The 23,430-nt window shown below is 26.8% G+C and overlaps 4 protein-coding genes across 4 annotated transcripts; 3 read left to right on the top strand and 1 right to left on the bottom strand.

Moving 5' to 3' along the window:
• Nucleotides 1–675: 675 nt before the first annotated feature.
• On the bottom strand, nt 676–2,723 carry HO173_005337 (uncharacterized protein; the record flags this gene model as incomplete). Its single annotated transcript, XM_037307255.1, has 6 exons — nt 676–1,315; nt 1,373–1,980; nt 2,030–2,150; nt 2,200–2,256; nt 2,324–2,493; nt 2,652–2,723. 6 exons carry the CDS (start codon nt 2,721–2,723, stop codon nt 676–678), a joined length of 1,668 nt encoding a protein of 555 aa, XP_037165895.1.
• A 308-nt stretch (nt 2,724–3,031) lies between these two features.
• On the top strand, nt 3,032–3,793 carry HO173_005336 (uncharacterized protein; the record flags this gene model as incomplete). The annotated part of the gene is made up of 4 exons (XM_037307254.1): nt 3,032–3,064; nt 3,118–3,141; nt 3,206–3,265; nt 3,317–3,793. 4 exons carry the CDS (start codon nt 3,032–3,034, stop codon nt 3,791–3,793), a joined length of 594 nt encoding a protein of 197 aa, XP_037165894.1.
• Nucleotides 3,794–21,503: 17,710 nt separating this feature from the next.
• Nucleotides 21,504–22,100, top strand: HO173_005335 (uncharacterized protein; the record flags this gene model as incomplete). Its single annotated transcript, XM_037307253.1, has 1 exon — nt 21,504–22,100. The coding sequence occupies one exon, from the start codon at nt 21,504–21,506 to the stop codon at nt 22,098–22,100; it is 597 nt and encodes a 198-aa protein (XP_037165893.1).
• A 430-nt stretch (nt 22,101–22,530) lies between these two features.
• HO173_005334 (uncharacterized protein) lies at nt 22,531–22,989 on the top strand (the record flags this gene model as incomplete). Its single annotated transcript, XM_037307252.1, has 1 exon — nt 22,531–22,989. One exon carries the CDS (start codon nt 22,531–22,533, stop codon nt 22,987–22,989), a length of 459 nt encoding a protein of 152 aa, XP_037165892.1.
• Nucleotides 22,990–23,430: the final 441 nt, after the last annotated feature.

The following is a 23,430-nucleotide window of genomic DNA, read 5'->3' as shown; positions in this document are numbered from 1 at the left end:
AGTTTCTGCAAATACACGCTCGCGACGTGTTCTCTTCTTGGATGGCAAAGTGACAGGCGACTGATAGAGCGTTATTCTGTCTTAATCACAGGCGCACACCGTGCGCCGAGACCTTTTGGCTTGGATAGAGATGGTTTTGAGGTATTGATGCTCCGTGGTGGAGTAATGTAGGAGTCGAATCCTAGGCTCCCCTGGCCAATCACTAAAGCCGACAAAAGCTGCTAGTCTATTCAGAGCCTTGGCCTCAATGTTAGGATGTATCTGGAAGGTGTGCGTTACCATTACCAGCGATGGTGAATAACTCATTGGCGCTTCAGCTCTTCATCAAGTTCAGAGATCGAAGCAGAACCTTAACGCCGACCCAGCCGGCTACTTTCTCGTAAGGCTGACTACGAAACTCTCTCACAGAAAGACTACAATGGCTAGATTGAACAGACCGAGTCTTGCTTCTAAATACAGACAGTCACCAATACCAGTGTAGCTTCCCATCTTGCGAATAGTAGGAAAAAAACGCATTGACACAGCGTGTAAAGCATAGATGCAGCTCTTACTATCCTCAGCGTACAGAAGGGTTGATAACATGAGGCAAGAGGGTCTGCTGTGTATGTTACAACTTGGATGCCATCAGCGCCTGTCTGCAATATGATTGAAGGGTTTCATACTTTGAATTTCCTCTCAAGTAAAGCTCTTAGTAAACGACTGCACAACATCCTTCAATTTGCCATCTATTTCCTTGGTGACCTGACCCTCTTTATCGATCGATGCAAGGAGATCGGACTCGTTGTTTCTCAGGTGCGACAGGAAGTCTGCCTCCCATTGAAGAATCTTGGCCACGGGAACATTGTCGAGATGCCCGTTGACTCCTGCGTAGATAAGAGGAACCATCTCATTGACGGCCATTGGTTGATACTGCTTCTGCTTCAGCAGCTCGGTCAGACGCTCACCACGGTTCAGTGTTTGCTTTGTGGCGGCATCAAGATCGGAACCGAATTGGGCGAAGGCGGCAACCTCACGATATTGTGCCAAGAAGAGTTTAAGGGACCCAGCGACTTGTTTCATTGCCTTCAACTGAGCTGCGGAACCGACACGGGAGACTGAAAGACCGACGTTGATGGCAGGACGGACACCCTTGTAGAAAAGCTCGGCTTCCAAGAAGATCTGGCCGTCTGTGATGGAAATGACATTCGTAGGGATGTAAGCAGACACATCACCACCTTGTGTCTCGATGATAGGCAGCGCAGTCAGGGAGCCACCACCGTGCTTGTCGTTGAGCTTGGCGGCACGTTCGAGTAGACGCGAGTGCAGATAGAAGACGCTGAGCAGCAGTCAGCAAAGGACGACGCTGAAGAAATTTTAAGTGCAAGCTACTTACTCTCCAGGGTAGGCCTCACGCCCTGGTGGTCGACGAAGCAATAGGGACATTTGGCGGTAAGCGACGGCTTGCTTGGTCAAATCATCATAGACAATGACCGCATGCCTGCCGTTATCACGGAACCACTCGCCCATTGCACATCCTGAGAAGGGTGCGATGTACTGCAGAGGAGCAGCTTCAGAAGCTGTCGCGGCCACAATAATGGAGTACTTCATCGCGTCATTCTCCTCGAGAGTCTTAACCAGCTGCGCCACGGTAGATCGTTTTTGGCCAACAGCAACGTACACGCAGTAGAGCTTCTTGGCTTCGTCATCGGTATTGTTCCAGCGTCTCTGGTTCAACATGGCGTCGAGGGCAACCGCAGTCTTTCCAGTCTGGCGATCTCCAATGATAAGCTCACGCTGTCCACGACCAATCGGCACCATAGCATCGATAGACTTGAGACCAGTTTGGACTGGTTGGTTGACAGAGTGACGAGGCAGAATACCAGGTGCCTTAAGTTGAGCTCGGTATCTCTCCGTCGTTTTGATTGGGCCCTTGCCATCAATAGGGTTACCCAGCGCATCCACAACGCGACCAAGGAGCGCGGGGCCAACGGGTACATCGACCTAGGGAGCTGTAAGACAAGGATTTGTGGAGGAAGGTAGTGGCACAAACAATCTCTCCGGTACGCTTGACGGTTTCGCCTTCCTTCACGAGACGATCCGAACCGAAGAGCACGACACCAACTTGACCAGCTTCGAGGTTCATGCACATGCCCTTGACCCCTGAAGCGAATCTATCTGGGAATGAGTATCTATATCACTGCCCTAGAGTCTTAGACTTACTCGACCAGTTCTTCGGCCTGGACATTGTTCATTCCATGAACCCGGGCAATACCGTCACTTAAGTGCAAGCCGGTCAGTTTCCGCCACTTCGTTCTAGCATCTTGATCTCAGAAATGTCACGTACCCAACGGACAAGACACGACCAGTTTCGGCAAGGCCGGCTTCCTCCTGAACACCTCTGATTCTCTGCTCTAAGATCGAAGAGACCTCTGTCGGCGAGGCTTTTGCCTCTGAAGCATAGCTTCGGGCTTGTCTTGACGCTGCATTGAGCGCTGCTGCAGCTGTGCATCGATTCTGTGTCCAACGATGTGATCAGTTTTCTGCTGCTAGTGGGGGCCATCGAGCAGCTAAAACAAGTGTATAGCTTGATAAGAGGGCAATGGCACCCTCAGGGATTGTATCACATATTGCCGAGTCGCTAGCACAAGAGTAAGAATTTGTTTGTAGCTTACCAAGGCGAGTCTACTAGGGACAGAGACTGCCCCGACCGTACGGGCGCTCTGCCTCAAAGCATTCCTAATCATCTTGAGTGGAGTTTAAAAACAGCAAAGAAAATAAGGGACAAATTGCCAATGCAATTGACCGAGGCGAAAGAAGGATTGGGATGAGATGTGGATCCTCGGAGTGAGGTTCGTGGTTGGCAACGCTTTTAGAAGAGGAGATCCAGAAATCGCGCCAAGCCTCTAGCTCTTTCTGCAATAACAGCATTTCAGGCTCAAGCATCAACCATCACGCATTCGTTTTGCGAAGTGCTCACTCTCCTGCAAGGTCATGATTCTACGAACCACTTCCTAGCTCACGTATCCTACCATTCCTTTCTGTAGACTTCAACATGTCTCTCAACCTTGAAAAACAGCTTTTGTTCGTAAGTCCACGCTGAGAAAGCGCATGGCTACTCCAATGCTGACACTACACCAGTATGGCTCGTATCACCACACTACTGTAAGAGCAGCCCCCGAACCGAGTTGAACGGGATCGAAATCTCCCTGACCACTTCCTTCTCAAGGCCAACAAAGCCATCCACATAGTCTGTGTGCCGATGATCTTGATGACGTCTTTTTTACTCGTATGAGATCTCAGCCATTCATTCTTTGAGAATATACTCAAAAAAAATCAGGGCACCAATACACCCTCGCTGGTGCCTATGCCAAGATGGCTTGTTATACCGAACCTTCCTCCAAATCTGGGGACTATTGCTACCTTGATATACGCAATACTCTATATTCTGATGGAGCCTGTGGCTGGAGGCCTTTTAGCACCTCTTTTGCTAGCGGGAACTGCCTACTCAGACTACCTGACCACTACCTACGGTGCGACAGCAAACTATTGGGCGGTGGGCATCTTTGTCTCAAGTTGGGTCACTCAATTTCTCGGTCATGGCGTATTCGAAGGAAGGGCACCCGCATTACTAGATAACCTGGTTCAGGCTTTGTTCTTAGCGCCGTTCTTCGTCTGGATGGAGGTCTTGTTTTCTATTGGTTATCGGCCCGAGTTGAAATCACGGGTGGACAGCGCAGTCGAAAAGGAGGTGGAAAGATACCGGAAGTCACAGGGGCAAAGCAATGGCTCTGCAACGAATGGCAAAGCAAAGTAGAAGCTGCGTAGTATATTGATATTTCACTGAGAATCGAGAGAGACGTTGTAATTTATTTGATATACTTAGAGGGAGACTCTCTGAAACCCCCTAACCCTCCGGAGGCTCTTGGAGAACTCTTCGAGGGCTTCTGTCGAAGAGGCTCTTCTCGTAAACTTAATAATTTAAGTAAAAGTCTTAGTTTTTAGTATATCTTTACGAATACTTTATTAAATTTCGTTTACGCTATACTATTTAAAAGCGTATAATTAACTTTATAACTCTACGTACTTAGTTTATTATTATATTTTCATAAAAGAAAAGAATTTAAAAAAGATAGATTTAAGAATTTTGAAGTTCTTTTATTACTACTTTCTTTCCTCTTTTAAACGTACCCGTATATACCCGCGTTTAGATCGAAAATAAAGAGATAAGATATATTTTAGACTAAAAATAATGAAATTCGATAATCTAATTAGTTACTAGCCTCTTAGCGTAGAAGCTATTTAGAATTTTAACTCTTAGATATTAAGAAAGTAAGCTTTTTAATTATTAGAAAATAAAAAAGTTTTCGTAAGTATTTCTCTCTCGAAAATTAAAAAATAAAACTTCTAAAATAACTTTATAATAATAAATTATAATTTTCTAAAAACTTTATAACTATTAAAAGATATAATAAAGATTATAATTTTTAATTTTTAAAATATTCTAATTATCTACTATATAGTAAAATAAAAATTTATTAAATTCTTAAGATTTTTTAATAAATCTTAGCGATTATATAATAGTCGAGGTAACTTTTTAACGTTAAACGTATATTCTTAACTTATATTATATCTTATAATATCTTAATTAAAATCTTCTAAAATTCTTAAAATTAATTATTTAATATTATAAAAAAAGATTATAAAAGCTATAGACTATAAAGATTAATAATTATAAAGAAATTTAAGAAATCTTAATTTTTAATTTAAATTAATTAAATAATATTACGGATTAATTCCTTATACTCGATATACCTTTCTAATTAGACCTTAGCGCGCCTCTCTTCGTATATATATATCTATAAACTATATAGAATAATTAATATCTTTATATTATACTATATATATAAGTTATATTATATTATTTCTTAATAAATAATAGTAATATCTAATCTTACTTTATAGAATATTTAGGCGTTATTAGACGTTTACGTAAAGTTTATATTAATATCTAATAGTATAACGCTTTAAGTCGAACCTCTAATATACTCGCGTTATCGAGTATCTTTTAACAAAAATCTATATTTAAATCGATTCTTTTGATAGGCCTGTCGATCTTATTATATCTAACTCTATAAGAGATTAAAAGTAATTATAAGAGATCGAGAAATAAGTTGTCGGCGATAACGTACTATTTATAACTATATTAGATCTAGAAGTAATAATATAGCGTTTTATTATTAATATAAATACTATCTTAGCTACTATTATAGCTATTAATATAGCTATTATAAAAGAAAGAATAAATATTAAAATAGCTAAAGTTAGATTAAGATCTTCTTTATTTATCTCGTAAATAACTTCGTAGTAATTAAATTAGCCTTCTTCTTAGTCTTCTTAACCTTCTTAATAGTAAATCTTATCTACTATAATCTCCGTTCTATAATTAAAAGATAAGAGATAAAGACTAGAGGAGATTAACGAATTTGACGATATCGATAATATATAAGTATTTATTAATCGTATTTAAAGCGTAGCTAGTTATAAGAGTTATCGATTAATATAAATTTATCTTAATATAGTATTAAAGAAAATAGTATTTAAATAATACTATTATAAATTTATAAACGTCTTTAAATTAGATTTAAACTAAGTTACTACTATTAAGCTATAGTATATCGTAATTCTTAAGTAATTTAGATCTCGCTATATCGATCTTATTATTTAGCTAAAGACGTATTATTATACTCGAAAAGATATAATTAATAAAAAAGATATTACGAGCTACGTTTAGAAGATATTATATATTATTAAAGAGTCTTAATTAAAACGATTACGTTAAATTCGAAATTAATATAATCTTTTATTATTTTAAATTAAGTCTTTAATAAATACTCGATTCGTCGTTAAACTTAAATAGCTTTATTAATTAAGTATAAATACGATAGTAGAGTTAATTCTAGATTTATGCTAACTACGAAAAGCTATATCTACTTAATTTCTACTTAAGATCTTAATTATCGAGATCTTAATAGTTTTATTAATCTCGTTTATAGTAATAATAGTTTCTTACTTATTTAAAATAAATCTTATAAATTTATTTAAAAACTTTATAATTTTTTTAATTAGGTCTATTGGATATATATTAGATAGGGATTATTTATAAAAATGTTAATAAACGAATATATAATTAAAACTTAATTTTAAAATATTTTTTAATAAATAATATATTTTAAAATAGAAATAAAATTAATAATATTAAGAATTTTATAATATATTAATTTTTATAAATTTTATTATATTAATTCTTCTTTTTAATATAATAGATATAGCTTTATCTTTTAAAAAGCTTTTAATTTATTTTATTAATAAATTCAAAGTTTCTTTTTTTTTAATTATAAAGTAATTTTTAATAAGAGATATTATTAAATAATTTTAAAATATTAAGAAATAAAAGATTAATAATATTATCTCTATTATAATTCTTAATTATATATATTATTTTAATTATTATTTTTAATACTATTTCTATAAATCTTTTTTTATTATTTTTCTTTATTTTAAAAAAAAGATTACTATTCTTTATATAACTATTTAGATATTTAATTATTATTATTTTAAATATCTCATATATGAGTCACACCATATTATTTCCCTTAATAAATAAAATCTATTTTATTTATTATATAATTACTTTTAAGCTTTATATTCTTCTCTAGATATTTATAATATATAGTTATTAAAGATTAAAAAAATTCGATATTTAGTAGTTAAAGAATATATATAATATAAATAGATAGATATAAAAGAATAATATCGTTATTAGTATAGAATTTAATAATCTTAATATTAATATATAATATATATCTATTAAATATAAGAAGACGATACTATTCTTTAATAGTTTATCGAGTCTATAGCTTAAAGGATCTATAAGAAGTAAGTTAGAAGCTCTATATATAAAAAGATATGACTTATATATATCTAATAAACCACTCTAGATCTAAGACGTTATTTATCCAACCATTTTCACTTATCATAATTTATATAACTTTATCCTTTAAGATCTTATATTAGGCCTTTATTTAACGCTTTTCTTTAAAGATAATAAATAATATAAGAAGCCTTTCATCAGCGGATATACATTTAATAAGAGATATCTATTCTTTACTTCTATTCTAAGCTTTATATATATATATATTATATTTAAAATATATAACTCTTATTTTATTAATAGAATTAAGAGTAGATCTTTTCTTATTTATATTATATATATTAATCGTCTAAATATCGTACTTCTAAATTATTAGTTTTATAAGTTAAAATTATTATAATAACTTTATTAAATTATAAATTATAAGTTATAATATATTCTTTATTTAATAACTAATTAAATCGACTTTATAGATTTAAATAACGTCTTAAAAAGCTTATTACTTAATTTATATCTAATTTTTTATAATTATTTTTTTCTATTAGTATTTTATTAATTATATATCTAATAGAGATAACTCTTAAAGATTAATTCTATTCTATTATCTATAGAATCTATAATTCTAGAGCTTACTTCTTAGTAGAACTTAATCGCTACTTATATTAATATGCTTCTTAATGAGAATAAGTCTTTCTAGTAATACGTCGAATAAGAGTAATAGAAGTCTTAGAGTTATATAGTAATATGAAATTAGAGAGATAGATATATTTATATATTAATTTAATAATAAAACTAATTTTTAAGAAAGTAAAGAAAGATCGAGGGAAATCGCTTACTTAAGTTTATTCGCTAAGACTTCGTTAAGACTTTATTAAGCGTATATTAAACGTATATAAGCTAAATAATCTAGAGTTCTCTTACTTAGAACTCTTAAGCCTCTTTTCTAATAATTACCTTCTTTCTTTAAAGATTCGTTCTTTAATCTAAGTATAGAAAGAATATTTTCTTATTATTAGAAGATTTATTAAAACTCTTTAAATCTTATAGAAAAAGAAGAGAAAGAGTTTCTTATAATAGTATAGCGTAAATATAATATATTATAAATATATAATAAAAGTATATAACGTCTATAGATAATATTAGATATACTTTTATAGATTAGATATAGTTATAATAATATATAGAGTAATTATTAATATTATAATTTAGATATATAACGCTATATATAATTAATATATAATTATAATAATATTTACTTTTTCTCTAAAAAGTCTTTTATTTTATTAATACTTCTTTATTACTCTTAATAATCTATGTTCTCTATAATAAATATATAATAAATATATATTTAATTAAGATATTATATAGACGTTATAGCTATTAGTAATAAGTTCTTAAAAGATCTTATTATTATATATATATTTCTTACGCGTTAATAATTATAATATATTATAATAGCTCTTTAAAGCGCTAAGCTCTTATCGATACTAAATAAGAATATCTACTATTACTATACGCGATAAGCTTTTTAGTATACTACTCGCTTATATAATATTATATTTAATAATAATAAAAATATAATTATAAAGTATTATTATTATACTCGTCTTCGTAATAATTATATTATAATAAGTTTTTATATAAATAACGCGTAATAGATATATTTATAGCGCCTACTAATTTTCTTAAAAGATTTCGATAAATAAATATATTATTACCGATATTAACGCTATAATCTATATTAGCTTATAATATACTTATATTATTTATTATATTTTTATTTTCGATATTCTTAATTTTATATCTATTACGCGACTTAAGATTATTATAAATACTTTAATATAATCTTAACGATTATTTAATATATTAAAAATTATTTAAAAATAAAGAAGAAGTTAAATAGCGAAGCGGCTTCGCTTAATAAAGCGAAGATTCTTTAAAAGATTCTAGATATTCTAATAAGTATATATAACGTTATACGATTTATCGTATATATCTATACTTTTTATATTTATTTCTTATTCTTTATATCTATATTAAGTATACTTTAAATTAATCTTTCTTTAATAAATATATCTTTTTTAATATTTAAATTAAATTTAAATTTTAAGAGTAGAGATAATAAGAGTAAGATAAATAATAGTAAAGATAAAAAGAAGAGAGAGAATAAAGAGAAAGAAGAGGAGAAGAAAGATAATAAGAATAATAAGATAAATAATAAGATAAGATTTATTTATAAGGGCGGTTTAAGAGATAATCTTGATAATAATAACGTCGAATAATAATATCTTTAATATATTTAAGAGATTTAACTAGCCCGCCGTTTTACGTATATATATTTAATATTATAATATCTATTATATCTAATAATATAGTCTTTTCTTTATTATCTTCGAGTATTAATACTTTTTATTAGTTTTTTTAATATTATTTTTTATTATAATATTCGAGATTTAACTCTTTATAGCTAAGTTCTTTATCTTTAAATATTTTTTAAAATCGTTAGTCTTTAAGCCCTTTTTCGATATTTATATTCTACGCGTTTTATACTTATAAGCTCTACTTACTAGACTTATTAATTAGATTTTATATATTTTCTATAACTTCTTTATTAAGCTATTTATTATACTTCTTAAAATAATCTTTTTATTAAATAAGATATTTTATCTTATTCTTTCTTATACGCTTTTTATATATAAATTTTATTAAATACTCTTTATTATCTTTTATTAGTTTAGAAATAAAATATTAAGGAATATCTAAATCTTTTAATCTTCGTTTATATAGTTTTAATAATAATATATAAAAAATAGAGTAGATTTAATAAGTAAGCGATAGCTATAGTCGATACGCTTACGTTTTAATATACTTTTAAATATAAAACGAATTAATTAGCTTATTAGAAAGCTTTTTACTTAATTTTTTTTACTTCAAATTTTTTATAAAAAGTATAATAAGATTATCGCGATTAAATCTTTACGATTTATAATTCTTATTATAAAACTTCGACTACGTTTTCTATACGCTTTATTAATATCTTATAAGCTCTTATCGAATTATATCGATTTCTTTAATATATTCTTTTATTATAAATACTTCTTTCTCGATAACGCTATTCTTAACGACTAACTTAAGTTTTAATTAATATTTATATATAGCGAAGAATAAACTATAATCGATTATTTTATATTTTCTTTAATAATACGTAAATTTTATAATTAATAGAAGCTCTATCTAATCGTCTTATCGCTTTAAATAATATACTTTTAAATAATATTTTAAAGTCTAATTTTATCGCTTTATCTATTCGTCGATTTATAAATAAAAAATAATACTTAGTTTATATTTTACTTATAACTAATAATAAACTTCTAATTAAAACGTATTTATAAAAAATAGATTTCTAATTTATAACGATATCTTCTAATACTTTATATCGAAGAATAATTTCCTTTATAAATAATTCTTTTAGTTATATAGCGTTAATTATCTTATTAATAAATATATATCTTAATATTTTAATATATCGATTAATTATTATAAGAATTGAGTTATAAATATAATCTTTATATTTACTAGAAGAAAGATTTATAATAAAGTTTATTATAATTTTCTTTTATAATCTTATTAGTAAAGAAAGTATATCTAGTTTATTATAGAGATAATAGTATTTTATCTTTACTACGCTAATAGATATTATATATATTAATATACTTCTTAATATCTACGCGAATACTATTCTAGTAATATTTTTTATTTATTAATTTAAATATCTTATTCATATCGAAATATCTAGTTATAAAATCGTTATAATAGTATTTTAATAGCTCTTCTCGAATTAAGTCTTTCTTAAGAATATATAATTTATTATTATATCTTAATAGCCTCTAACTATTCTTAAGTTTAATTATTGATGCTTCGCGTTCGCTTATTTAATACTTTATTAGCTTTATACTATTTAATAAAAGCGTTCTCTTATTAAAGTATCTTTATAAATTTATAAATAAACTTATTATTTATATTATATATTATTTTATTAATTATTAATACTTTAATAATTAGATATAAAACGAGCTATTTATAATTAATAGTTTTAATAATAGAATTAAGTCGCTTATTAATTACGTTATAAGTATATTAAATAAATATCTTACTTAAACTTTCTCTTATTAAAGATTAAGATTTTCTAAGTCTTAAAGAATATATTATATTTAAGTAAGTTTCTTATATTATAATAGTTATTAAATTCTTAAATATTATCTTTTTTATAAATACTTCTTTCTAAGAACTAGTATTTAAAAGACTCTTATTTATATTTAAACTATTTAATATAATAAGATACTTACTATTAAAATTATATTTCTTATATATATAGCTTATATTATTTTTATAAGCTATCTTAATAATAATTAAAATAGAATTTAAAAGATTTTTAATTTTAGTTAGTTTCTATTATAACGTAAAAAAAAGCTTATTAATTAATTCATTTTCGCTTTTATAATTAAAGCGTTTTAAAAATATATTAATAAAGTTTATCTTATTTAGTTTATATAAAATTAAGAAATTATATAAAGAGAGTTTTATTATTTAGCGAGCTTATCTATTATTTAATATCGATTATTTTATAAAATACTTTAAATTAATATAATTAATAAGAATTTTAATAGAATAAAAACTTTTTTTTAGATAATAACGCTAGTATTTAAATATTATAATAATCGCGAGAAGTTTTTAATTATATATTTTATAATTATATTTCGCGTTAATTATCTTTCTCGAATAAAAAGTAATTAAGTATTATTATTTATTTATATATAGCTAGATTAATATACTTATTATAGTAAATAATAAGATATTAATTTAGATTTAAATTAGAAGTTGAGAATTAAAATAATTTAGAAGAAACGCGATTATAAAGGCGCTCTTTAGCTTTTTAAATATATACTCTATAATCTTAAGTTATAGAAATAATTCTAATTTAATATCTTTTTTACGCTCCTTTAAGAAGTTCTATTAAAGAGCTTATAATTTAAAAATAGTAATAAATAAATCTTCGATAGAAATTTATAAATTCTAAAAAGATTTATATATTATAATAGTCTTTTAATTTTAATTACTCTTAGATTATAGCTATTCTATATTTATCTATAATAATATTAATTATAAATATTATAAAGCTAAGAAATTCTACTTTTATAACGAAAAATTTATATTTCTTTAAACTTATATAAAGGCTATATTATTTAAATTAATTAAATATTTACTTTATATAATTTAGATACTTCTTCTTTATATTAAAGTAAATAAGAATATTATTTAAATATATTATATAAAATTAGTTAACTAGTTTAATTAAGATTTTATTAATATAGATTTAAAAGATTATTAAGGCGTTAATTAAGTTAAATAATATTATTAAATACTTAAAGTACTTATAATATATACGAAACGCTATTTTCTACTTATTATCTTTATAAATTTATATATAATAATAAATATTATTTAAATTAAATTTAATATATTATTTAAAATTATTTAGGCGATTAAGCGTCTCGCTAATTAAGAATAAGAGATATTAATTTTTAATAATTATCTTATTTAATTTATAATAGTCGATATATAGATATAAACCTTTAGTCTTTTTTAAAATAAATAGAATTAAAGCTTTTATTAAACTCGTAAAGTATCTAATCTAATTCTTCGCTAAGGCTTTATTAAGATAAATTCTTAATATTATTAATTTTATATTAAATAAATTATATAGCGAGCTAAATAATAGTTTCGCTATAATTTCGATAATATAGTTATAACCCTTATATAATAATAATTAATTTACTTCTTTTAATAAGAATATATCTTTATATTCTTTTAACTTATTAGAAAGTTTAGAAATAATCTCTACGCTATCTATATAAATACTCTATATTTTAATTATATTAATTTTATATTCTTTATTTATAATTATTATTTTAACTATAATTAATATATAAATAGTCTTATATTCTTTTAAGATATCCGCGAATTATTATAGCACTAAAATTTTAAGCGATTACTTTTCAACGCTAAAACGCTAAATTTAATCTTTTATATTTATCTTAATTTACTTATTAATTAAGATTGAAAGACTTAAAACTATCGAGAGATCTTTTTTATTAATAGAATAGAAAATATATTTATAGCGCTTAATACGCTTCTAACTATTTTATAAATAATAAATAATCGAGTAGATATTATAGTAATATACTAATTTTCTATATATTTATATAAATTTTAATAAGAGATTATTAATCTTTATTAGATTCTACTTAATTATAAAACGCTAGCTTATTATATTTACCTCTATATTATTATTAAAATAAATTTCGATAGAAATCTATAACTCGTCTTAATTATTTAAAGCTATTCTATCTTTATAAATTAATAATAAAATAAATATTACTTCTATTTTTACGCTTAGCGTTATAAAGTCTTCGATAAGAATTTCTCTTTTTTATCGAGTCGACTATATAAAGCTTATAATTATCGATTAAATCGATTAATATATTATTAAAATTTATATTTTTTATTTTTTCGATCTAATATAAGTAATAGCGTAATATTCTTTTTTTTTATAATTATAATATTTTATACTATTTAAATAAGATTTATTATTCTTAAATTTATTCTTAAACTTATAATCTTAAAGTCGTTTATCTCTTAAATTAAAATTATTTTATCTTCGCGATAACTATAATTTCTTATATTAAGAATTTTAATTTCCTCGCTATTAGCCCTCTTATAAATTAAAAATATTATCTACTTCGTATTCTCTAAAAAATTCTTATTTTTTAAAATTATTCTCTAAGCGTATTATAAGCGTTAAAAGCTTATCTCGCTTAATTAATATAATTTAAATATTAATTAATTAATAGCGAAGATTTATATAAAGCTTTATAAATAAATAATATATTTATTAGTTTATAATATAGAAATCTATTTAGACTTTTAATAATCGAAGATAGTTATTAAATTAATATATAGTTTAATTTTATCTTTAATTAATATTTATATACGCTTAAGCGATATTAAATTCGCGATTTATTAAATCTTTAATTTAATTTAATAGAAAGTTAATAAACTTCTACTATATATAATTATAATTCGAAAATCTATCTTTCTTATTAGTCTATAGTTCTTTCTAATTATTATTAAAAGATTAATAGAGTTAAAGAATCTTATTCTTTTTAATAAAAAAGTTTTCTAAGATTAAGAGGAAATACTTTATTTATCTCTTATACTAAAGCTTAATACTCTTAAATACTCTTTTTATAATAAATTAATAATTTCTCTAGCTAAATTATCTTTCGAGACTATTAAATAATATTATTATATTTAAAATTAATATTATTTATAATTCTCTTCGTTTCTAGAGTTGCTAATAATCTCGATATATTATCGCCGCTATTACGACTATAATCTATAAATATTTTATCTTATTTAAGCGAAATAATTTCCCCTTTTAAAGATTAAAGGCGATATTTTTATATAAGCGCGTCTCGACGATAAATAGCGTACTCTATTCTATTATTTAAGAGTATGAGTAGATTTATTAATCTATTTATTAATATCTTACTTATTACTAAAGATACTCTCTTAATTATTAATAGTAATATCGTTATTATCATTACTACTTAATTTCTCTATTAGATTATTATCTAAGACTAATAAAAAGATCTCTTTATTAAGATCTATAATACGCTTTAGTATATTAGTATATATAATAGAATAAGATAGAGCTAAGCTTGAAAATCTTAAATTTATATATGTAGTTAATTATTAATTTGAATTCGCTATACTCTTTTAATTAGACCGACTAAATTAGCTCGATAGCTCTCTTACGTCTTTCTTATTAAAAATTTATATATAGAAAATTTATACTTTAAAGTACTTAGCTTACGATATATATAGTTATTTTATAATTCCTTAAATTATAAAGCTCGCTTTACGCTTTCTAATGCTATAAAAATTATGAAGTTTAGTCTATTATTAGTAAATTAAATAGATATTTAAATATAATAGTTATAATAGTTATATTAGACGTATTCGAGATTAAATAATAATAATCCTTTTATCTATTAATATATTTATTATTCTTTTATTATTCTACTAATTTTATTAATTCTATTAATTTTATTAATATAAATATAATTATCTTTAATACCCCTCGTCTAAAGATTACTTAATATTTTAGATATATATACTTCTTTTACTTATCTCTTAGAGCCTCTATTAACGCTTTTAAACTATCTCTTAATAAATTTATTATTATTAGCAATCGAGGTTATAGCTTAATAGCTATCTATTACTATTTATAAACGCGTTAAAAGATTCTTAAAAAGAGTCTAAACGAATTTATAGCTATTATTCTCTTTTATATACTTCTCTTAAATTAGCGATAATATCTTTTAATTTAGCGATACTATCTCTCAAGACGTATCTTTCTTCTTTATTCGTTCTTTATTACTCTATAAATATATTTATTCTTAATATCCTCGCACTTAATTAAATAAGAGAAGAATCTATAATAGGCGAATATAAAGAATATTATAAAGAAATTAAGCGATAATAAAGTCTTTAGTATTAAGAATACGACTTAGCTCTTTAAAATCTTACGTTATATACTCTCTATAATTTTATATTAAATTATTACTTAATAAGCGAAGAATATTACTATAATTTAATTTATTATTTTTATTATATTAAGAAGTAAGAGAAGAAATTATAATAGATAAATACGGAGAATATTATAAAGAAATTAAGCGATAATAAAGCTTTTAATATTAAGAATACGACTTAGCTCTTTAAGATTCTACGTTATATACTCTCTATAATTTTATATTAAATTATTATTTAATAAGCGAAGAATACTATTATAACTTAATCTATTATCTCTACTATATTAAGAAATAAGAGAAGAAATTATAATAGATAAATATAAAGAATATTATAGAGAATATTATAGAGAATATTACGGAGAAATTAAGCGATAATAAGATTCTTAGTATTAAGAATACGGCTTAGCTCTCTAAGATTCCATATTATATACTCTCTACGGTTTTATATTAAATTATTATTTAATAAGCGAAGAATACTATTATAATTTAGTCTATTATTTCTACTATATTAAGAAGTAAGAGAAGAAATTATAATAGATAAATGTAGAGAATACTATAAAGAAATTAAGTGATAATAAGATTCTTAGTATTAAGAATACGGCTTAGCTCTTTAAGATTTTACGTTATATACTCTTTATAATTCTATATTAAATTATTACTTAATAAGCGAAGAATACTATTATAACTTAGTCTATTATCTTTACTATATTAAGAAGTAAGAGAAGAAATTATAATAGATAAATATAGAGAATATTACGAAGAAATTAAGCGGTAATAAGATTATTATCGTTAAGAATATAGCTTAGCTCTTTAAGATCCCACGTTATATACTCTTTACGATTTTATATTAAATTATTACTTCGAAACGATATATATTTAAATGAATTAAAACCGTCTGATATTTATAGCTATTTTATTATTTGAAAGATTTTATTATAGTAGAAGATATTATAGGATTTATATTACTAACTAGTACGTTATCTCTATTTCTTTTCGATATTTAATATTTCTTATTATAAGAATATAATTCTTTCTCTATTTTTTATAAGTAATTATTATATCTTCCTAATTAAATCTTAGCGCGCCTCTCTTTATATATATATATCTATATATTATATAGATTAAATTAATTTTATAGTAATAAAAGTAGATTAAAAATGTATAGTAAGCGATTAGAGTTCGATTTGACTTAGGGCTAGAACTAAAATTCGATTTAACTTAGAAAAATCTAACTTTATAAATTTAATTCATAGGTTTTTACTTATCTAATTATACTATAATAATATTTAAATTTAATATTATACTAGTTAACGATAACTCGTTTTATAGATATTAAGATTATACTTTAATAATAATTATTATATTAATTTCAAATCGCTACTTCTTAGAAGAATTAAAGAATTAAAATTATTAGACTTAAAGAGTCTTAAAGTTATATAGTAATATAGAATTAGAAAGATAAATATATTTATATATCGATTTAATAGTAAAACTAATTCTTAAAAAACTAAAGAAAACTCGAAGAGAATCGCTTACTTAAGCTTATCCGCTAAGACTCCGCTAAGACTTCGTTAAGCGTACGTTAAGCGTACGTAAACTAAGTAATTTAAGATTCTCTCGCTTAGAACTCTCAAGCCCCTTTTCTAACAGATAATGAGAAATATAATTCTTTCGCTATAGTAGAATTATAAATTAATAACTTTATTTCTTAGTTATCTTAATTATTTATTCGATAATTAATTTATATAGAAAGACTTATATATCTACTTCTATTTTAAACTAGTAGACTTATAGATAAACTTATAGATAAACTTATAGATAAGCTTATAGATTAATTTATAGATAAGCTTATAGATAAACTTATAGATAGACTTATAGATAAACTTATAGATAGATTTATAGATAGACTTATAGAAGACTTATAGGGAGATTTATATATATACTCTCATCTAGATAATAGAAGATATTTATTTTTTAAATTATTATATAATCTAAAGAAATCTCGGATATTATATTTTTAAATGAATTAAATTTATTCGAAGTCTTTAGAAAGCACTTTAAGATCTTATTAAAAATTAATTACTTAAACTCTTACTATTTAATAACGATTTTATATAGATCTTATTAAGCGTACTTCTCTTATTATCTTATTTATAAAGATCTTTCGAAGCTATAATACGATATTTATAGACCTTATTATCGCTATTAATAATCTTAATCGATATCGACTATATAGTATCTTATAAAGAAAATTATTAAAAGATTATCTAATATTATTTTAAAGTTTAATAATTCGATTTAATTTAACTTAAGAGTACTTAATTTAATTAGATTATATTATTTTATTACTATCTATTTTATAATATTTATAAAATATTAAGTTTAGAATAATTACTCTAGAGTAAAATATCTCTTTAACTATTCTTCTCTTATTTATTAATTAATCTTTTTTAAATTAAAGACTCTTAACGCTTTAATAGTATATTTAAAAAGAAGTATAATAGCGATTTAGAAAGTATAATATTACTATCGCTATTGTCGATATAAGAAGTTCTTTTTTACTTTATAATAAAAATATATATTATCTAATTATTTTATAATTATAAAATTTACTTTAAGACGAATTTTAAGATACTTAAAAGAGTAATATTTATAGTATTTATTATCTTTATAAGATTTTAAATAATAAAGAGATAAGTATATTAGATAATTATAAAGAAATTATATTATTTACTTACTTACTTACTTATAGTACTTATAGTACTTATAGTACTTACTTATTTACTTACTTACTTACTTACTTACTTACTTATTTACTTACTTACTTACTTACTTATTTATAATATTTATAATATTTATTTACGTATTTATATTATTATAGTAATATTCTAGTCTTTAATCTAGCCCGATATCGAGCTATTACTCTTAAAGACTTATAGTTTAAATTCAGCTATAGCTAAAAAAAAATTTATAAAAAAAAATAGACTTTACTCTAAAGGAGTATGTTATAGACTAATATATTCTAGTTTTTAAAGTCTTTTTTCTACGGCTACCTTAATATATATATATTATAGAGATATAAATATATATATAAGTTAGTAGTCGAGTTTTTATATATAATATTCTTAATTACTAGATTATATAAACTAATTACTATTTCGAATACTACTTTACTATATAAACCGCGAATAAAATTTTAATCTTCTAGCGTTTCTACTCTATCTAAGACTTATATATATATATCTTACGATCTATATAGATATATAACTACTTCTATAAGTTTTATTTATTATAATAAATAGATTTAGCTATTATAGAGTAGATATTAATATTAAATATAATATTTACTCGCTAATAGTTAAGCGAGCTTTTTTATCTCTAATTAATCTATTATCTCTTATTTAAGATCGCTTAATTTTAAACTCGAATAATAAATAATAGTATATATTAATTACGATACTTATAAGTATAAAGCTTCTATAATTACTATAAAGTTATTATTATTAATTAAAGAGTAGACTATAATTAAGATAGATAATTTTAAATTCTTTTATTAATTATTACTTAGTTAATAATAAATTAATTTATATTATTTAAATTCTAAATTATATTATAGAACGTATTTTATCGTTTATACTCTTTAGAATATAGATTTTAATACGTTAGTATAGGCTAGACTATATTTTAATAGAAAGTAGATATTTTAATATTACGCCGGGTTTATCGATTTTAAAAAACCTACATTTTCTAGTAAACTGCGTTTTCTAGTAATAATAGGTAGAGTTGTCGAGGTATAGTTTCAGCGACTTGGCAACTTCAGTCTCCGTAACACGTCCCCAGTCCTGTCATTTGATTACTGAGCCTACAGCTTGCATACTATCTTATCAGCCTTTCTCTTCTTAAGCATCGAAGAATAAAAGCTGGATGGGTGCTCTAGTACGAGTTCGGGAATACGGTTCACGAAAGTCGACTCATGCGAATAGGATTGTTGAATCGATCAGCGAACTATTCAATTCGATAAACACCTCTAGACTAGATAAGAGATTATTGAGACCTCCTAGCTGTTTTAAGATGTAATCGATCCTTACTAGAGTAGAGATATTCTTATAATATACGTCTAGTTTCTATAAATTAAATATAGAGGTCTATAGTTACTACGGAAAAGTACTATATAACTAAAGACTTAAAGTTTTCTTTCTTTATTTAGTTAACTAATTATAGTTTAAGATATCTTAAATTACTACTCTATCTATATCTAATTAGAATAAATTAAATAAAGTCTTAAAGCGTTAGAAATAAGCTACTTAGATCGAGGCTAGAAAGAAATACTTAGATTAATATAATAATCTACTTAAGCGTATCTTATTACTCTTAAAGTATTAATTAATATATATAAAAGAATAAGATAGAGCTAAGTTTAAAAATCTTAAATTTATATATATAGTTAATTATAAATTTAGAATTACTACGCTCTTTAATTAAATCGATTAAGTTATTATAAGTAAATAAATTAACGTCTATAAATATTAAAAAAATAGATATCGCTTATTAAAGTAGTCGAATAGCTTTAATTAAAAAATAGATATATATTATTTAATTTTAGAATAACTTTTTTATTTTCTATTAGAATCTTAAGATATTTTTTTAAATTATAGAATAAAATATAGGCTTTTAGAGAAAAAAAGAATTTTTAAATTTAGTCTTATAATTATTAAAGCGTAAGAAATTCAAATATCGCTTACTAAAGTTCGCTCGACAGTCGAATAGATAGCTCTAATTAAAAAATAGGTATATATTATTTAATTTTAAAATAACTTTTTTGTTTTCTATTAAAATTTTGGAATTTTTATTTTAAATTATAGAACGGGATATAGACTTTTAAATAAAAAAAGAATTTTTAAATTTAGTCTTATAATTATTAAAGTGCAAGGAATTCAAATATCGCTTATTAAAGTTCGCTTTATTAGAATTAGCATAGGTGCGATACTAGTATAGATGAGGTAGAATTGAATAATAAGGCTATCGAACTATATATGTGAAAAGAAGATATAATATAGTAGAAGATATCTTCGCTAAGGCTCGCTAGTTATAGAGCTAAGGGCTAAGTAATATATTAAGAATACGCTCGTAATACGCTTATTAAAGATCGCTCACCTATTTACTCGATAGTTCTAATTAAAAAAAAAACTTATAAATTTAATTTATAGATCTTTACTCGTTATTAATAATTAACTATCGTTCGATTATTAATTATCTTTCTAATAATATAGAAATATATTTATATTTAATATTTTATCTTATATAAATTAATACTATCTAAAAAGAACTCTATAAAAATATTAATTTATATATCTCTATATAGAAGAATTTAAACTCTAATTAAAAGCTTATAAACGTTTCGAAGCTTAAAATCTTTATCGCTATTATTATATATATAAGAATCTTTTACTTTTCTATTATATATAACTATTAAAGAACTAATAAAATTACTTCGATAGCTTTTATTCTTATTAGAAAAATATCTCGAAATCGCTATTATCTACTTAGAAAATATATTTATTACTTTAACCTCTATAAAGAGAACTCTTTTATTATTAATGAGTGTCACGGTACGCCAAGGCCTCCTCCAGAGCCACCACCCATTTGGGCCTAGCGTGGCTTGGCACCGCACATATGTGCCCTGCAGGCACATAGAACAATCAACACCTTTACACCACACCATGAATTCATGACCCAGTCATCCATTTCCTTGACAATTGGTAGCCACACCTAACCCAGGTCCTCTTCCAAGTCGTCTATACCGTCACTCAACCCGCAGTCACGATATACCGACAGTCAGCCCCCCCCGCGCTTCCGCTACGCAATCAGACAATTAGGCTATTCACCAGCCTACCAGACCACACAGTCAATCCTTTCATTAGGCCATTTGACATATCGCTATGGCCTACTACAGCCCCATCGTCCCTACGCCATTTGACCTCATGACCTACGCACTCAATCGTATCGCCCACAGCCACGAAGTCAGGGAACAACAGGAACAAGCGGAGAAACAAGCGGAGAACTCGTGCCAAGCACCTTCCACCAAGCCGTCAACACACCAAATCCACTGCTATAGCTCCAATCGTCCCCAAACTCTCTTAAAACAGCAACAGAACACTGCGGAGAACAATGCGGAGACAGTCATCAGCAGCAGTGACACAACAGGCCTACTCTCCACGGTCTCACACCAGTCCACTCAGCCAGTGCAAGAGAAGTCACTACAGCAGGCAAATGCGGAGAACACTGCGGAGAAAGCAAGCGACAACAAGGCCACCATCAGCAAGAACACGGCTCAGCTCTCCAAGATCCCACGTCAGATCGCTACTCAGCAAGCGGAGAACGACACTACAATTTGGCCTGCTATCTCTGCATGCCTAGGCAATATCACATTAGTATGGCACATCACTGCAATGAGCAAACAAGAGAAGGATCTACTGCGACGATCACAGCCAAATTACTACGATGAGGAGGCGAATCAGGACCATCATGGCCAGTAGCAACGGTGCATTCTGATTGGTCAATGGCATAGGCCACGAGGACGTGTCTTTTTTTCTTTTCTTTGCGGGCATGTTGTCACGGTACGCCAAGGCCTCCTCCAGAGCCACCACCCAATTGGGCCTAGCGTGGCTTGGCACCGCACATATCTGCCCTGCAGGCATGTAGAATAATAAACATCTTTTTACACCACCATGAATTCATGACCCAGTCATCCATTTCCTTGACAATTGGTAGCAACACCTAACCCAGGTCCTCCCAAGTCGTCTATACCGTCACTCAACCCGCAGTCACGATATACCGACAGTCAGCCCCCCGCGCTCCGCTACGCAGCTAGGCCGTCACAGCCTACGCAATCAGACAATTAGGCTATTCACCAGCCTACCAGACCACACAGTCAATCCTTTCATTAGGCCATTTGACACCTACATCATGACTAGCAGTCAAATCTCACTCCCGGGCTTCTCAGCACAGCAAGTCAGCTCTCTCACCGTCCTCATTCAACACGTGCTTGATCAGGCATTCAAACAACACTTTGGCCCACTGCCACCACAGCAAAAGCAGTCAGTCATAACGCCAAAGCCGGCACAGCCGTCAGAGCAGGAACAGAAGCATAAGCCACTGCAACAGGCAACTGCGGAGAACATTGCGGAGAAAATCATGGAGAAGAACAAGAGCATGGACAGCAGCAGTCCTATTCAAGCGGGCACACTCTCCACAATTGAACACCAGGCCACTATGCATAATTGCGGAGAACCTTCCTCTCGCCTCAGCAATACACCGGTTTTCGCCACCCCTCTCGCCTCTCTTCTCACCTCTCTTCTCGCTCTCGCCTCTCCGCCCGACTACATTCGATTCGCGAAGGATATGGAGGCTATAGGCCAAGGATAGGTGCATGGATATATGGACAGCGCACGCTTGATGTAGCTATCCAGAGATGCAGCCACGGGGACGTGTCTTTTTTTCATTCTTTGCGGGCATGTTGTCACGGTACGCCAAGGCCTCCTCCAGAGCCACCACCCATTTGGGCCTAGCGTGGCTTGGCACCGCACATATGTGCCCTGCAGGCACATAGAACAATCAACACCTTTACACCACACCATGAATTCATGACCCAGTCATCCATTTCCTTGACAACGAGTAAAGATTTATAAATTAAATTTATAACTATTTTTTTAATTAGGGCTGTGAAGTAAATTTAATAAGCGAACTTTTAATAGACGATATTTAAATTCGTTATCTTTAAATATCTATAAGACTAAATTTAATAATTCTTTATTTATTTAAAAGCATATATTTTATTCTATAATTTAAAAGAATAAAAATAAAATT

Source organism: Letharia columbiana (assembly GCF_014066305.1).
Source record: "Letharia columbiana isolate WasteWater2 chromosome Unknown Sc0000014_s0, whole genome shotgun sequence".
Classification (NCBI taxonomy): domain Eukaryota; kingdom Fungi; phylum Ascomycota; class Lecanoromycetes; order Lecanorales; family Parmeliaceae; genus Letharia; species Letharia columbiana.
This window is presented reverse-complemented; position numbering and strand designations above follow the sequence as displayed.